The sequence below is a fragment of the Mus pahari genome, chromosome 4, assembly GCF_900095145.1.
Source record: "Mus pahari chromosome 4, PAHARI_EIJ_v1.1, whole genome shotgun sequence".
Lineage (NCBI taxonomy): Eukaryota > Metazoa > Chordata > Mammalia > Rodentia > Muridae > Mus > Mus pahari.
Genome location: NC_034593.1, coordinates 70,648,487 through 70,663,532, shown reverse-complemented (window position 1 = coordinate 70,663,532; position 15,046 = coordinate 70,648,487). Strand labels below are relative to the sequence as shown.

The window sequence follows — 15,046 nt, the reverse complement described above, 5'->3', positions numbered from 1 at the left end:
GTTGAACATTTTTTCAGGTGTTTCTCAGCCATTCGATATTCCTCAGTTGAGAATTCTTTATTTAGCTCTGTACCCCATTTTTTAATGGGGTTTTTTGAGTTTCTGGAGTCTAGTTTCTTGAGCTCTTTGTATATTTGTTATCCATTTTTATAATAGGAAGTCATAGTTAAGTGATTGTCTTGAATCTGAGACAAGACGTGGATTTTGGACTTTTAAACTGTGTTGGAACTGTTTTAAAAAAATTATGGGGGACTTTTGTAATTGGACTAGATTTTTTTTTCATTATTAGATGCTCATGAGCTTATATGTACAAAAAAAACAAGAGTGGCTTTAAAGTGATATATTTGTGTGTCAAGCTTACAAGAGATAGATTTGCAGTAGTTAACCTTGATTGTCAACTTAAAAGAATCTAGTATTACCAAAGAGGGCAGTTTCTAGGCACCTCTGTGAGACAGTTTCTAGACTGAGTTAATAGAGGTAGGATGACCCACTACGCCAACTGTGTGGATACCATAACATGAACTGGGGTCTCAAAGTGAACAAAATGGAGAAAGGAAGATAAGCACCTGCATTCATCTTTGTCTGCGCCCTTCATCTTCTGCCATGACTCCCAAGCCATGATTCATTTCCCTGTGAGACAAAATGCATCTCCCTTCTTTAAGCTATTTTTATCAGAAATTTCATCCCAACAATAAGAAGAGTAACAAATTCAGTAACCATGCCTCAAAAACAAAACACCTGATACAAAATCCTTAAAACACTATTAAACCATTGAACATGTTCATGGGCATGATTCAAGCCAATATATATATATATATATATATATATATATATATATATATATATATATATATAACCTTTCAGTTGTGGTTAAAGATGGGAAAGAATCCCATCTTTCTTAAAACTTAAGGGATGTAGAAATTACATTTGTAATTTACTTAGATAGATTAGACAATTACTGTCTAATTATGTAATTAATGTCTGATTACAATTAGACATATGTAATTATTTAGATAAAAAATATACTTCTCCAAGTTCACATATTTAACATAGTTCCCACATAGTTCCTGTTCTTTTTACCATATGTCACAAATATAGTTTTCATCTATCCTGAGACTTTTCATAAACACATTCTCAGTACGAGCCAAGCAAAGCTCCAAAGCCATCAGGGCAGGAATTTGGTGTGCTGGCTGCGAAGCAGAGAAAGCTTTCCTTTCTTGAGACAGAATGATCAGACGTTTGGGAGGACACGCCTGGGTAAACACCAAGGGAATTTGGTTACCAAATGTTGATGGTTCTCATGCAGAAATCATGTTATGTTCATTCAAACTGAGTGCCAACTCAGTAGCAAATGTGTAAAGTTAAAATAGCATCAAATTCCTGAGTGAAGGCTGGGGTTAAAACTCAATGATAACTGTTGCCTAACAAGTACAAGACCCTAGGATCTCATTGACTTTGTGGTCTATCCTAATGATGAAACCTGAGCATGGCCTTGATCCTTGTCTTTATTGTCTTTTCAGAGACTCTGCTTCTGAATAAGGCCGCATTCTTAGGTTCCAGGAAGACATACAACTTTGTTGGATACTGTCTCACTACTGTACACCATTCCAAATATATTGGAAGAGGTTTCATCCCATTTCTTCTATGAGAGTACCCTTGCGAGAAAGAGAAAATGACTACAGAGGTGTAGTAGCCATGGGCAGAAAGAGTAAAAAAAAAAAAAAAGCAACAGCCCAAAGGGGCAAGAGAAGATCTAGGGCCCAGGCAGAGTTAGTAAACCTGCTGACACCTTGAGTATAGATGTTGGCCTCTAAAACCATGACATAAGACATTTCTATTGTTTCAAGCCACCACACTGCAGGAATTTGTTACAGCAGTCAAGGCAGGGGACACAAAACAGAAAAAGGTAGTCTATAGACTATAGATTTCTATAGAACTGAGGCCCAGTCTAGATGAACACAACTTGGATTCTAGACACTATTTCCAATGACTCAACCTGATACCTTACTGCACATGGCATAAACTCTCTGAAGACAAGTTCCCTTCATACAGAGTTGCCCTATACTTGAAAAACAGGTTTTTCTGAATACTCTATATTGTTTTATGGGATGGATAGTAATGCACAGCCATGAGGAAGGCACAAGATAGAAATAGAGAAAAATATTCCTTACACTCATAGAGAAAAGAGGCAAAGGTGCCCACATAGAGCACCCAGGAAAGACATCAAGGTGGTTAGGGGACAGACGGGAGAAAGGGAAAGCCTTAGACCAGAGTCTTTGGTGAGACCTCCATTGGAAAGGAAAAGCAAGCTGAACAGGCTAACCTTGGATAACTTCAAAGGACTCCAACACGGTAGAAGTGATCATTGAATGTCTCTGGCCTCCCTGTATCTAGGCTTGGATGTTTCAGGCAGAGAAAGTTGTCTCCTGCGTCTGTGGACCAAATAGATGAGCTACTTTGGCTCCAGGCTGGTCATCCCACATGTAATTGGACGAAATATATTTTTTCCTCATTAGATGGTTATGAGCCTTTCTCACAGCTGTGTTTTTTGTTCTTTCTGAGAACTGTCTGGGCCCTGGATAGATAGCTGTCCCCAGTCAGAAAGGCTAGTAGCATAACATTACTGGGTACATGCACACAAACATTAGTGTGCAGTACCACAGATCTTTGTGAGTTCAGTTGTGGATTCCCTGCCTTCCAGCTCACAAGCATACACACAAAAGTGAAATAACAAGTTATCAGTAAGCAGAAGTCAGCTTTGATAGCAGAGAGAAAATTGCACTGTGCTTCCCCTGGGAAGCTTCCCGCAAAGACGGGAGTGAATGCTTATGGGCTTTCTATTGCAGTTGTGTGCCAGCTTCCTGGCCCTATAACCAGACCCTAAGAAAATTCACTAATACAAGAGCTTTACTTTGGCTCACAAATGGCTCACATACCAGTTGGGCCCAGCCCAGCCCCTGGGTTCTGGTCCATGACTGATAGACCAGGCAGAAGCACATAGCAGGGTAGAGATATTCACTTCATGTCCAGAAAGTAAAAGATAAAAAAATAAGGGATGACAGTCCTCTCCCAGGCTACTTGCCCAAGGATCTGTAGACTTCCTACTAGGCTCCACCACATAAAAATCCCATTAGCAGCACTATTGGAACCAAGCCTTTGTGTGCTTTAGGAGATGGTGAACACTTGGACCTCAGCAAGCTCTTTGCAGATTTTACCTTACCTGCTTCTCCTTTGTGCCTCACTCTACAAATCAATTGTTAACAACACATTCTATTTGGCAACATCCCTGTGCACTGGAAAGCCCATATTTGAATAGCTTTCTTATGATTCTTCTTACTCTCTTGGCAGTATTTGATTTTATCTAATAAGAGATATAACTAAATTATCTTCAATGTCTGAGTACTTTTGTGTGCCAGACACAATATAAGTCCTTCATATGATTCCTTTCATTTCATCCTCGCTGTAATTAGATATACTGGAATATATCCATTCTATAAATAAAGAAAATGAAAATGCAGAAAGATTACATAGTCCCCTGATAACACCGTTTCGTCAGAATCTCATCCCAATTGTTTGGCTTGTGTGGTCGCTTCTGATCACTAACATACACTTTAGATAGTCAGTCAGCCTGTTAACAGAAAATGACTCATTTGGGACCAGAGCTTGGGAAGTTTCAGTTCATGACCACTTTGCCCTTATTGCTTTTAGCCTACAGTAAGGTAGAATGTCATGACAGAAGCATGTGGCCAGAAAACTGTTTGTAGCCAAGAGCCCAAAGGGATTAGGGTCCTCTTCAAGGACCATTATAAGTGGCCTAAATTCTGTCGCCTCTCAGTAGTGGCATGGGCTAAGGACTAAGGCTCTATTAGCACGTGGACCTTTGAAGGACACGTGTCCAAACACAGAAGCTTTCCACAGTCTGTTTTTGCCTGGGTGGAAGAACAATGTCTGTGCTGTTATTCATTAGGTGATAATCATATGTGAATTTGCCTTCAAACAAATCTTTTGTTCATAAAATTTAAATTGGATGGAGCCTCCCTTTACATGATATATAAAATATTTTAATTTTTTAAAGGAAAGTATTTTTAAGTTTCTTCTTAGAAAAGTAATATATGAAAATTAAATATACCTCCAAATTTAAAATGGCAAGAATGAGTTGATGTTTTTACCATAGTTACTAAATATAAAATACTAGCCTAAGTTTGTATTTTGCCTCATGTAATCCTCCTGACAATCTTTGAGACAGGAACTGCTTCAGTACCTCTCAGGTGGGAAAACTGAAGCCTTGTGCTATGCACGAACTGGGAATGTCATGCTCCCAAGTGAATAATAATCTTTATTCATGCAAACCTTTCTCTGTGCAAAGGTTGTTGCTATTACAAGCTTCCCACCCTTCCAAGAGACAGAAACCACTTAAATGTCTCATCCATTTCCCTTCTACTGGGATTCCAGCTGAGCTCATGAATCTCTGTGCTGCCAGGTCCAAGGGGACAGAGGTCTGATTGGCTGTCATCATGTGAAGCCACAAAAGCCCCTGAGATATGCAAGAATCAACCTGATCTTCTACCATAAGCCCCTCTGAATAATCACTAGCCTGTCACAGACGCTGTCACACCCAGTCTCCTTCGCCTACATCCTTAGCCCTTTGGGGATCAAGGCAGTCATTTCATTGTTACTGAGACAGCTGTGACCCAAGAGAACATGTGCGGTCATGTTGATGCTCAGCTGCCTCAGCCCTTGTGGCCATTTCTACTCTGCTGCTCCAATGTCAAGCCAGGCTCTGCAACAATTGTCCATTGGTCCCCAGGCCACCCTGCTCCAAGTCCAGTGTGGAAAATATGATTCCAGAAATGGGGGACCTTTAAAATGTCCTTTTCTGGCCCAGGTTTATTGTCTACTTTGTGACCAGAAAAGCCCAATGCTTCTCTTTAATATGCTTGCAAACTTATTGTCAAGGGTCAGACTTAAGCGTTTGAAGATAAAGTCCCAGGAATTTAATCCCTCTGTGAACCTCTGAACTTCTGTATCATCCTTTTTCAGATGACAGAAGTGTGAAAGTCTAGCTCCCTAAAACAGGAAAGGGGTAGAGAGCAAGGAATTTTAGAAAAGAAAAACTTTTAACACCAACCACAGAGTGTGTTTCTGATGCTGGCGTGGCATTTGCTAATCTATGAGAACTAGATAAACAGTGACTATTTTGGGGTGTGATGGTGATGATATGTATTTTTAATAGGATTAGAAAACGGAAGTATATTCAAGGACTCTTAATGTTAATTTGTCCTGTATTTAAAATTCAGAAACACTAAATATTCCATAGCTTTTTAAATAAGCCTCTTATGGTGCTCTCAGGAGGACAACTGTGCCCAGCGGTGTGAGCAGGAGTCGGTTCCCATTTCAGGATAGATACTACACTAAAGTTGGTAGTTTGTCTTTTTTTTTTTTTTAACAAAATTTTTATTAGATATTTCTTCATTTACATTTCAAATGCTATCCTGAAAGTCCCCTATATGCTCCCCCTGCCCTGCTCCCCAACCCACACACTCTTGCTTCTTGGTCCTGGCATTCCCCTGTATTGGGGCATATAAAGTTTGCAAAATGAAGGGGCCTCTCTTCCCAATGATGGCCAAATAGGCCATCTTCTGCTACATATGCAGCTAGAGACACGAGCTCTAGGGGTACTGGTTAGTACATATTGTTGTTCCTCCTATAGGAGACCGCTCCAGCTAATTGGGTAATTTCTCTAGCTCCTCCATTGGGGGCCCTGTGTTCCATCCAATAGATGACTGTGAGTATCCACTTCAGTATTTGCCAGACACTGGCATAACCTCACAAGAGACAGCTATATCAGGGTCCTCTCAGCAAAATCTTGCTGGCATATGCAATAGTGTCTGGGTTTGGTGGCTGATTATGGGATGGATCCCCAACATTGGTCATGATTCTGATACTAATGTACAGTCGTGCTTGGGTATTTGTATCTTCTGTGGAATTGAGAATTGATCCTAGGGACTAATATGAGTGAGGTTTTCACTGGGCTATGACCCAGACTTTTTTTTTTTTTTTTTTTTTTTACTTTTATCTTGAGACCTGACCCCAAACTGGCTGTGAACTCACTCTGCATCCTATGCAACTCTTAAACTTAGTCTCCTCTAGCTTGACCTCCCACATAGCTGGAATTGTAGGCCTGCACCACCATGCCCACGTGTGTTTTATGTTCAAAACGAATTGATTTTATATTCAGTAGTCTCAAAAAATATAAGTAGCAGAAATCTTGACTCTTCTAAAATTATCAGCCCGATCTTCACTTTTTGTGTTTATCCACTACTGTTCAGAGTCAGGCACGGGAGCACCCAGCTACTGTCTCAGACACCTGAAAGACTAAAGAAGGAAGATAACTTGGACCCAAGCATTTGAGGCCAGGGTAGAGAAAAAAATTAAACCTATATCAAGAGAAAATATCTAATAGTAATACATAAGTTATGACCAGGGTATCCCCATGGGATTTTCTTCTCAGAACAAATCTTACTGGGTAAGAAGTGAGGGGTGGTAGTTCTTTTCCATGGCCTTAGTTTGCATTAAAAGTTGCCCAGGAAAATGGCTCACTCCTCAGTGTCTTCAAATATTTGTCTCTGGTGCCACTAAGACCACAGACAGAGGCATGTTCGTTCCATACAACAAACTACTGTTGCTGTTAAAATTCAGAGACTCCGTACAACTCCTTTGACAAACTGCTGAGCTCACTCTACATCGCCAGGCCCATTCCAGTAGTTTGGGGCATCTCTCTTTTTAAGGATAATCACTTTATTTGAAAATGATGCTCCACTCTTTGCCAAGAATGTGTGCTGAATGTTGAATGACTATGTGAGCACCAAGAATGCTCTGGTTTGCATTAAGTCCAGACCTTACTAATGAACCACCTACTTGTTCTTCAACCAATACAGTGTATGCTTTGTAGACTATCAGATGTACTCTTCCATCTTAATGAAGGAGCAGACCATTTAACACAAGATGGCATCACACCCTGCTTTGTTCTAGGTTCCTCTCCAATGGGAATACATCTTTCAATTTTTGATTATTCAAAATTAAGAGTTGGGTGTTCCACAACTATAAAGCACGTACCATGTACTCATCACCTCTAAAGAGAAATCCAAACATCAGAGAACCTAGAATCAACCTCTGAAATATGTAGGGCAGACTTCCAAAGTATATAGGGGCCCATATAAGCAGTCCTGACTTACAAAGGTTTGCTACAACTTTTCAACTTTACAACAGTGTGAAAGTGATATACATTTGGTTTTTTAAAACACACACATTGAATTCTGAATTTTGCTCATTTCACAAGCCAGTAGTATGTCGGATATTATCTTATAATATTGTGCAGTACCAGTGAGCCTTGGTTTGATGTCAAGCCATACACAAGTAGGGAAAAATCCAGTAATCTCAAGTGTTCTATGTGATGACCTGTGATGTTCAGTACACTTTATATATATTATATGTTTTTAAAATGATTGTAGATGGAACTGGGTCATAGAAGGACATTTTCATACCAGTATATATTGCACACTGAACACATCTCCCCAAACCCCCATGCTGTGTTGTCTCAACCATCTCCTTACTCTTTTTCCCTAGACAGTTTCACTTCCACTTTCACAGCATATATACAAGTGTGATTTTATGTATCTATATAAATTCTAGGAACCAAATATGAAAGAACGACTTGATATTTGTCTTTCCGCGGGTGACTTAATTCATTAATAGTATCTGAATGTGTCTTCATTTGCCTGCACGTGGCACAACTTTTCTTCTTTGTGGTTAAAAAAGTTCCAGTGTGTACATAAACCACATTTCCTTATACATTCTTCTGTGGTTAGACATCTAACCTTGGTGCTATAACACAGTGATTGTATGTAGTGCTGCACTAAACATTGATGTACAAGCATTTCTGTTATGTTGGCTTTAGGTCCTTCTGCTATACACCCAAGGTGGTGTAACTGAGGCATACGGTAGATCTCTTGATTTGAGAGACCTGATAGTACTTGCTATATAATAGATGGATGACTTTTCATTCCCCCAAGCAGAGTAAAAAGTTACCCTTCTGTTCACACCCTCACCAGCACTTGTTATTTGTTTTCTTGATGACTGCTATTCTAACTGGGTGAGATGAAACCTCAAAATAGTTTTGATGTGTACATTCTCTGATGGGTGGTAAGGTGGAAATTTTTTTCATATGTTTATTGACCATTTGTATTCTATCTTTTGAAGACTATTTGCTAAAACCAACTTGGTCGCAGTAAAGGACCTTTCCATGTGTTCTTGAATTGAATGTGCAAGTATTTTTTTATTGAGAATCTTTACATTTGTGTTCATCAGGAAGTTTGGTCTATCATTTCTTCCTTTTTCTTGATTCTTTATCTGGATATCAGCATAGCACTGGCTTCACTAAATGCAGTTTGGTAGATTTCCTATTCTACTCTGGACTAGAATGAGAAGCAAATGTGTTAGTTCTTGAAAGATTTGGTAGAATACAGCAGGGAATCCATCTGGACCTGGACTTTTCTCAGTTGGGAAATTTTTTTATTCATATTCTAGTCTTGCTGCTTACAGGTTCATTTTAAGTTGTCTCAGATTAAGTTAGTAGATCATATGTGTCTAGAAAATCATCTATTTCTTTGTTTTCCTATTTTATGAAATATACAGTTTTAAGATGACAATTCAAGGTCCTGAGTTCAAATCCCAGCAACCACATGGTGGCTCACAACCATCTGTAAGGAGATCTGACTCCCTCTTCTGGAGTGTCTGAAGACAGCTACTTACAGTGTACTTACATATAATAAATAAATAAATCTTAAAAAAAAAAAAAAAAAAGATGACAATTGGTTTAGGCACCAATCTGTGAGTATAGCAGACTGTCAATAGTGGCCAACTTTTTCATTTCCATTCAATTGTAATAGCTAGTTTTTCTGGGTATAATTGTCTAGGTTGGCTTTTGTGTTTTAGAGCTGGAAATAACATCATTCAAAGCCCTCTTTACTTTAAAGGTTTGGTTCTTTCAGTAGAAGTATTTGCAAACTTGAAGGAGGACTAGGTTGTAGTAATATTGAGGTTTCCTTTTCCTCTGTTGGACTGTTATGCAGGGCACCAGGTTTATTCCCCATTACAACGCTGTGAGAAGAATACTACCCTCAAGAGGAATCACTATCAAAGAGTTGGCTCACTTTGAAAATACAATAATATCAAATTGTTCCCCAAGGACTGGACCTAAATAAAACCCAGCCATACTATAGAAAATGCAGATTGCCAGGCCACACACTGGGAAAACAGATGAGAACTGTAACAAAGAAGTCTATGTTCTCGAAAGTGTCTTGATTTCCACAGTCTATTAGCACAAAGAAGACTGGGTTTTCTTTCACTGGCATATATCTAAGTACTCCACTCGTTTCGTGAGTATTCCCCCAAACTCTATTGTCAATATAAAGTACTCTGTAGATTAGCCTAGATCTCCTCAAAAAAAATCAGAGAATTAAATTCCTGCCATAGTTACTAGTGTATGAAAAAACTGTGTATCCTTAAAATATCAAGCATATATGAGTTAAAATATAGAAACACATAATACTAAAAAGCTGTTCTCTTAAAAATGCTAACTCCAACTTTGCAATTCTGGCCACATGTCCCGTGTTCTGTGTGCCTGCCTTCTGCTGGGAGGAAGTAAAGGCTAGGAAGGAGAAAATGCCTTGGCAAGCAAAAGAAGGTAAGAAATTAATTACCAAGAGGCTTGTTTCTGTGAATATTTTACTATTTCAAGAGAATTTTCTACAAAATACGTGTCCCGACCACAAGAGGAAAAAGCAGGTTTGTACTGTTTCGACTAGTCAAAAATTCCTTGCAGCTGCTGACTTCACCTTTCTCTGTTCTTGCCACTGCTCTGTGTGTGTGTGTGTGTGGCGGCAGGAGAGGAAGGTGGGAAAGAGCGACAAGGAGAATGAGAGCGAGAAGGAATCAGAGTGGCTCCGTTCCAACCTCAGGTGTCCACTCAGTGTGTCAGGGACACTGTCCCAGACACTGCAATTGGTCACGATAAAGCCACAACTCTTTATCGTGAGCCTATCATGGATTTACCATTATAGCAGCTCAGCTTCAGCAGTCACTGAAAACTGACAGGAAGAAGTTCAAAGTGAACAGCAGATGTGCAGGGATTCCCCTCCATAATGAATGGTTCATGCTTCCCAGCAAATGTCACCTCTGAAAAGGTCACCAGCACAACAGTCACTCCTGCTGAAGGGAAGACTCCTCAGCAAAGTGAACACAGCGGCCACCAGCACTGTGGTTAACGACTGTACCTCAGTGAGCCCTGTACTGCACTAGCAGTTCATCTGTATCCAGTTCTCCCATCGCTACTCAGGCTTCAGGCTTCCCCATCTCTAACATCCACCGACCCCACTCCCTCTCCCCATACCACTCATGGAAACCGTGACAATAATAGTAGATGACATTGCCATCCCTTCCCCCATGGCCAGCTCTACACTCAGCCTGTCCCCTGCAGAAGGGTCCTTCCACCCCATGACTCCATAACGGAGTACGACAAGAGTGTAAATATTTAAGATTTTTTTTATACCTGTTATGAGGCAGAGAGCATGTGGTAGGTTTATGGGGACACATACATTTCAGTAACACCTGCTATAGGGTCAATACTGTCTGTGGGGGCTTGCCCCCAATAGTCCACCTGGTCCAAGATGGAGTCCCAGCAAAATCCCCTCTAAGGGCGTTTTATAACAGAAAAAAAAGGGGGGGAGAGCAAGCAACAAGACTTGAGTAACTACACCCTTTGAACTTGTTTGACAAAATTACCGAGACAAAGGCCACAGTGATGGCCAATGCTAATTGTCACTGGGACAAAATCTAGAACTGTCTGATAAATAAGCCTCTGAGCATGACCATAGGGGGTTATTAGACTAGATTAACTGAGGAATGACACCATTCCCTCGGCAAAGTATTCTGGGTCTTGTAAAGGCGTCGAAAGAGAGCTGGGGGATAGCGGTATGAACTAATTCAGTGCAGTGTAACAGGCTGCCCATGCTCCTGTGTGGCTATGACTTCCTCAAAGCCATGGGCTGTAACCTGGGAGCTAAAATAAGCTCTCTTTAACTTGCTTTTGTCGGCATATTTTATCACAGAGCAGCAGTAAGGAAACTAAGATAATCACATGCACCGCATGCCTTAAAACAGAAGAAGGGCAGGGGGGCAGTCGTGAGAGACGAATAACCACAAAAGGGCACCAAGCCCACGATGCTAAGTCACTCCACAGTGTATAGTAAAAATGTGACAACTTAAAATAGTCCACTTGTAGAAAAGCTGAGTTAAATATAGGACCTGCTAAAGAAGTACTACAAATAACATCGTGTCAGTCACTGGCTTGCCTATCACTCTCTGCAGCAAGGAAATGTCACCTACTAAACAACCCTGTGTTCCAGAGAGCTGCCTTGTCACCTGCTTCCCCTCAGCCCCATCCCCACACTGCTTCTGAGTGGGAATATCTGACCAGGTGAGCTGCAGCCACCCAGGTCCGCAGTTACACAAGGCCCTGCAGCCTGAAATGTCAGACCTGCTGACCCTCCTAAGACTTGGTCATCTTCTCACTAAGTCCTCTCTGCAGCCGTGACAGGAAAAGCAACCTTGGTCGTAAGAACAAGCAGACTCTGGAAGAGCACTGGCCCAGTGTGTGTGTGTGTGTGTGTGTGTGTGTGTGTGTGTGTGTGTGCACGCGCGCGCGCACACACACGTGTACGAGCGCATGCCCCTGAGTGATCTATAGTACCACATCAAAAAAAAAAGAAAGAAAGAAAGAATGAATGAATGAAAAGAGGGATAAAGGGGGGTGAAGGGGGAAGAAACCTAGTTCTATAGTCATTCTGCATACATCTAGTGGGGGTCCTCCCACCTCAACTAACCCAGTCCAATAATCCCTAACAAATATGCCTGGAAGCTTGGGTCTTTAGTGACCCAGGGGTCTGTCAAGTTGACAGTATAAACTATCACAAGTTTCCACCTTATCAGCTTGACACCTAATTATATCTGTTAGGCAATAACTGTCTGTTCTTTGTCCCTGTAGACTCATGGCCATCCCATAATACAGAATGAGTCCATTCCAACTTCAAAAGTCTATACAGGCTCTAACAGTTTGAACATCATTTAGAAGTCCAAAGTCTTCCGACACTAGAGCCAATGCCTTAACTTCTATAAAGTTACACATGAGTTCTAATATACAATGGCACAAAATAACTGTCCCCATTCCAACAGAGACGCTTCATAGCAAGAAAGGAGCAGACCAGAGAAGGACCAAAGACCAATAGGCCAAATACCAAGTCATTCAGTTCCATGTCCAGCCTCTAGAGCTCTTGATGGAACAGTCTGAGCTCCAAAAGGCTCCAGTGACTGCTTTCTCCAGCTCTGCTGCCTGCAGTCCCGTCTTTCTCTTGAGTCAGCTCTCTTCCTTAGATTCACTTTTTCTGTCTTCTCTTCCCTAATACTGGAATCACAAGAACATGCCACCACACCCACATTTGTTTTGTTTAATTTTGGTTTGGGTCCTTTGTTTGTTTTAATGTGGATTCTGGAAACTAAACTCAGGTTCCTGTATTTATGCAGCAAGCTCTTTTCCACCTGAGACACCTCTCCGGCCTGCTGCTTTGTTCGTTAAATATAATCATCCTACCCATCTTGGTTGTCTAATATTATTAAGAGATATCATGACCAAGACAACTCCTATAAAAGAAAGTATTTCATCGGGGGCTTGCTTACGGTTTCATAGAATTGGCCTATGATCGTGGAGGGAAGCAGACAGGCATGTCATTCAAGCCACCACAGCCACCTATCCATGTCTGTGCATCTCCAAAACCAGTTTAGATGAATAAAGACATTTCAAGACTCAGTTTGAAATGGTTTAGGGAAACATAAAACAGAGGGGAGAATGAATGATAAACCACACTGCCGCATATATGACCATCGCTGGCTCAAGTGTGGTAAACAGGACTTGCAGGAAACTACTACAGCGCTTGATAAACATGGAGATTGGGGCCACCCCAGGCCTCCGACTGGGGACAGAAATACCCACCTGTGGCAAGTTCTTGATGATAATTAGCAAACTACCTTCGAGATTCACTGCCTTATTTTAGAGGAACTATTTTTGCCAAGATAGCAAAATATATAGGCTTCTTTTTCTTTTTTAACTTCCTCGCTATCGTGTTTTTCTTTTCAGGAGACAACAATGGGTGGTCTCTGCAACTGGACAAATATTTTGCTAATTACTACAAACTGGCTTCCACTAATTCCTTTGAGGCAGAAACTTCCGAATGCTGTAAGTAACCACGCAGCTGAGTCCCCCCCCCCTTTGATGAGGTCGTGATAAAACACCATGCTTTTACCTTTTTGATACAATATTTTGTTTTTGAAAGTCAATTATGGTTTTCTAGTTGCAAGAATCTTAAGACAGGAAGTTTCAATTTGGAATTCTGTTTTTAAGAGTAATTCATCAAATCAGGTATTGCAAACAAAATTAATGTCGGTGGTCAGGGTTGCTATTTTATATAATGTCCTTTTGGCCATCAAAGGCGATTTTTTTTTCCTTTTTCTTTTTTTTAACTTTAATTTTATTTCTTATTTTCTTTTCATGGGGGGTTACAAGAGTGGAGAGTGGATACAGAAGGGCTGGAAAATGAGTGGAACTGGGGTGCATGGTGTGAAATTCCCAAAGAATCTATTTAAAAATTTATGACCAAAAAAAAAAAAAAGATAGGCAGGCAGAAAGAAGAGAAAAGAAAAACAGTGCAGTGAGAGAAAGCCAGGAAATGGAGGGGCAGAGAAGCTGACTTCGTCTACCCGTGAAAGGCGCCTGCGGTCTCCAGCCATGACAGCCTTGACGCCAAGCCGCAGGCCTCACTGCAGCTCGCTACTGCAGTCCCTGCTGAACACTTGCAGGTAGTACCTGCCTGCGGTGTGGGAGGGAGAAAGCCTGGAGAGTGGTCTCATCGTGTTTTCAATCAGGAATCTGTCCTAAAATAATTTCTTTTAAATAAGTTTTGTCTAGTTAATAAATTCTGCAAATATGCATATGTGCCTGGGACCTGTAATTTTCAAAACTATTCTCATAAACCAAGGGTTAGGGAGGGGCGGCCCTTTTACTGTGTCCTTTTCTTTGTTGTTCTACTATAAGTCTAAACTTTAGCTTTTCACATTGGTAATATGTCTTCACTACTCAAATGAGATTAAAAGACCATCGACAATCCCCAGTGTAATCCCCTTCTCTCCTGGGAGTCGCGCAGTTGCCCAGCAACCTTTGTCAGCATCACACCTGCCTCTCAAAGGTGGGGAGTCAAACAATTTGATCATCAGAAAGGTCAAAGTTCAGCTGGTGATGCAACTTTCTTGCAGAGCACTTGCCTAGCACATATAAGTTTCTAGGTTTAATTCCTAATATTGCCGAAAAACCTTTTGAAAGCATAGCATTGTTATTAATATATTACAAAAGCATAAACTAAGTACATTATGTTAAAATGTAATTTCATTTTTGTACTTTATATGTTTTCATTTCTTACATTTAAATTGAAATTTCATCTTACCCTATCCAGAAATAAATTGAATTGAATCTTCTATCTTACCATATTTCAACCATATTTTATTAATTTAAAGTTAAAGTATAGTTATTATCAGAATTAAATCATTAACACACATTAACAAGTGTTAATGTTAAGAGGCAAAAGATTAATGTTAAGTTAAAAGGCAATGTTAAGTGGCAAAAGAAGGTAATAGCAAAAAAGAAAATCCCTAAGAAAGAGCTCGGTTTGGTCTAATGGTGCACACCTGCACATATGTCAAGCATAAGAAGTCCAGTGGTATAATGGCGTAAAGTTAGCAGCACCAGAAGCCTGCGCAGCAGATCCAGTGTTCAAGGCCATCCTGGGGCACACAGTGGGAGCCTGTGTCCAAAAACACTGGAGAGAAAGAGGGGTAAGGAAGAAAGAAATAAAATGAAAGAGAGAGGGAGAGAGGGAGAGAG

The 15,046-nt window shown here is 40.5% G+C and overlaps 1 protein-coding gene across 7 annotated transcripts in view; it reads left to right on the top strand.

Moving 5' to 3' along the window:
* The window catches only part of Rxfp1 (relaxin family peptide receptor 1), a 94,220-nt gene that overhangs the window by 34,713 nt on the left and 44,461 nt on the right, over window positions 1-15,046 (top strand). For all 7 annotated transcript variants that reach the window (XM_029538142.1, XM_029538145.1, XM_029538143.1 and 4 more), the window contains one exon: window positions 13,250-13,348. In XM_029538142.1, coding sequence (XP_029394002.1) covers window positions 13,250-13,348 — 99 coding nt within the window. The remainder of the gene's footprint in view (window positions 1-13,249; window positions 13,349-15,046) is intronic.